At 58.2% G+C, this 2,571-nt stretch overlaps 1 protein-coding gene across 1 annotated transcript; it reads right to left on the bottom strand.

Annotated features, from left to right (window-relative positions):
• Positions 1–334: 334 nt before the first annotated feature.
• Positions 335–1,593, bottom strand: KLF14 (Kruppel like factor 14). The gene has a single exon (XM_036863763.1). The coding sequence runs from the start codon at positions 1,462–1,464 to the stop codon at positions 481–483; it is 984 nt and encodes a 327-aa protein (XP_036719658.1). The 5' UTR covers positions 1,465–1,593; the 3' UTR covers positions 335–480.
• Between the last annotated feature and the right edge of the window lie 978 nt (positions 1,594–2,571).

Raw genomic sequence — 2,571 nt, 5'->3', positions numbered from 1 at the left:
GCTGTTTACAGAAATAGAAATCATTTCTGTTTCCAAAGGCCTCTCACCATCCCAGTCCTGGACATCTCCAAGACTGCCACCCCTGACACCCTCTCCAAGGTCCGCCCTGGTGGGTGGGTAAGACACTAGAGTCCTTTGAGACTGAGAGCTCCTCAGGCACCTGAGAATTCCAGTTTCACATCTCTGGTTCCCATGGAAGGGAGACTCTTCAGGACTCTGGAGAGTACCGGGGTTCATCCCTTCTTATCAGTTCCTGGGGGCTGTCTTGAGGCAACCCCCCTTTTTTGGATGATATACGTGTTGTAAGAATTCCTGCTATTTTCGGGCCCCCAGTCCCTCCCCAGAGTCCAACGTGCCTGCCTGGACCCCCCCTCAGAGCGGAGAAGCCAGTCTGTGCCTTGTTCTAATCACTCTGGGAAAGAGGGATGGGCAGAGAGAAAGCAAGGACAATGGCCTGGGGGATCGTCCTTGAGGGGACAACTAACAGCAATGACTGTCAGACAAGCAGGTGGTGAAGCTGGGCACCTGCCCGGGGACGGAGCCGGAGCTGTCCACCAGGTTGGCGGGTTGCGAGTCGACGCGGGGAGTGCGACGGCGCCCCCGGTACTCGATCATGTCGGGATGATAGGCTGGGTGGCGGCGGGCGTGCTTGGTCAGGTGGTCGCTCCGGGAGAACTGCTTGGGGCAGAGGGGGCAGGAGAAGCGCTTCTCGCCCGTGTGCGTCCTGTAGTGGCGGGCCAGCTCGTCGGAGCGCGTGAACTTCTTGTCGCAGTCGAGCCAGTCGCAGGAGAAAGGGCGCTCACCCGTGTGGGTGCGCTGGTGGGACTTCAGATGCGATGACTTGTAATAAGCTTTGTTGCAGCCGGGGAAGGGGCAGCGGTGGCGCTTGGCAGCAGGTGTGACTGGCCTCCGACGGGGGCCTGGACCCGTGGCGGGGGCGGGGCCCGCCCCAGGGGCCACGCCAGAGACCGCGCCAGGGTGGGCAGGCACTCCCGGGACGGCTGGCGCGCCAGGGACCGCGAGCGCGCCGGAGGAGTGCACGGGTCCGGAGACCTCGGCCGCGCTGGTGGCCGGGGTCGGCTTGGAGCACAGGGTCGGGCCGGAGCACGGGGTCGGGTCGGAGGAGCCGGATGAGGCGCGCAGAGCTTCCCCCGAGTACTCTCCAAAGCACCCCCCAGAGCCGCCGCGCAAGTCAGCCAAGACGCTTGCAGCCAGCAGGTGGGGCGCGGCGCCGCCCGCGCCGGGGCTGGGGGCGGGGACCTGGGGGAACGGGGGGACCGACACGGGCCCCGGTGGCCCCGGACCCGGCAGAGCGGACTCCGGCGGCGCCGCACCCACCTCCGAGCTTGCCGCTCCGCCCGCGCCCTCGGGGTCCGGCAGGCGGCGGTGAACCACGGCACCCGCGGACATGGACACCAAGCACTCGGCGGCGAAGTAGTCCAGGCACGCCACGGCAGCCGACATGCTGGCACCGCCGGGCCTCCGGCGCACGCCGTCCGAGCGCGGCCGGCCGCGGGCGAGAGAGTTCTCGGGAGCGTCCGTCCCGCAGCCTCGGAGCGAGAAGCAGGAGGCCCGGTGCGCGCCGCCCGCCACCCGCCGCCGCCGCCGCCGCCCGCGCGGAGCCCGCCCCGCCTGACGCGCCCCTGACGCACCGGAGCCCGCGGGGGCGGCGGGACCCGCCCCGGCCGCAGGACACCCACTCGGAACGCGCGGCCCACCGGGCTAAGTCATTTTTAACAGCCTAAGAAATTATCTTGTCTTCGCGTTCTTGCCTCTGCTGGTGAGCCAGGTAATTTTAATAAAGAGAAAACTCCCCGATCGTAACTTCTGGGCAGCCTGCCGGCTTCGCCCCCCCTTCGCCCGCTGGTCCTCCGCCAGCTGGGTGTCCGGCGGAGTCCGAGAAACTTTTTTTTTTTAAGGGAAAAAAATGCTTATACCTGACATGTCTTTCGATTCATAATTACGATTGTTACTTAAGCGGGCTGGAATTACATTTCACTTCTGTTACCGCTGTCAGATCGAATTTAAAATATCCCCGAGTCTTCATCAAAAAAAGTTTTCTCATCTAACAGTTCCACTGCTAACCCAGGGTCGGTACCAATTCCCTAAATAGAGCCACTACGTAGCCATTAATTAATAGCATTTTGAACCAGAAACATTTTTAACCTTGAAAAAAAGCAAAGAATCCCCTCATGGTTGAAATTGAAACTTAAAATCCTTTGAGTAACGATTTAACTATTCAACCAACGAAAGAAAAATGCATGTTTAAACTGCTTTAACCTGTCACAGGCATACAAACAAATTTCCACGCTGTAATATAAATTATAGACTAGCAGCGAGATAAACACATTAAAATGGATTCCCACAATTTTAATAATAGAAAATCACGTTTCCAATTAGGCAACATCTTTTATTTTTCTCTTGACAAAAATTAAAAATAAGAAAATGCAGCAATTTATATAGAATTGCTCATATGGTGTTTTGTGATTGTGGAGGTTTTTCTCTTTATATAATCAGATATATGTATGTATATGTTTACATTTCTTCGCTGCTTTCATTTTTTTCTTCTTT

The sequence above is a fragment of the Balaenoptera musculus genome, chromosome 9 (assembly GCF_009873245.2).
Source record: "Balaenoptera musculus isolate JJ_BM4_2016_0621 chromosome 9, mBalMus1.pri.v3, whole genome shotgun sequence".
NCBI classification, from domain to species: Eukaryota; Metazoa; Chordata; class Mammalia; order Artiodactyla; family Balaenopteridae; genus Balaenoptera; species Balaenoptera musculus.
The sequence above is the reverse complement of the archived record's forward strand: the minus strand, read 5'-3'. Positions and strand labels throughout refer to the sequence as shown.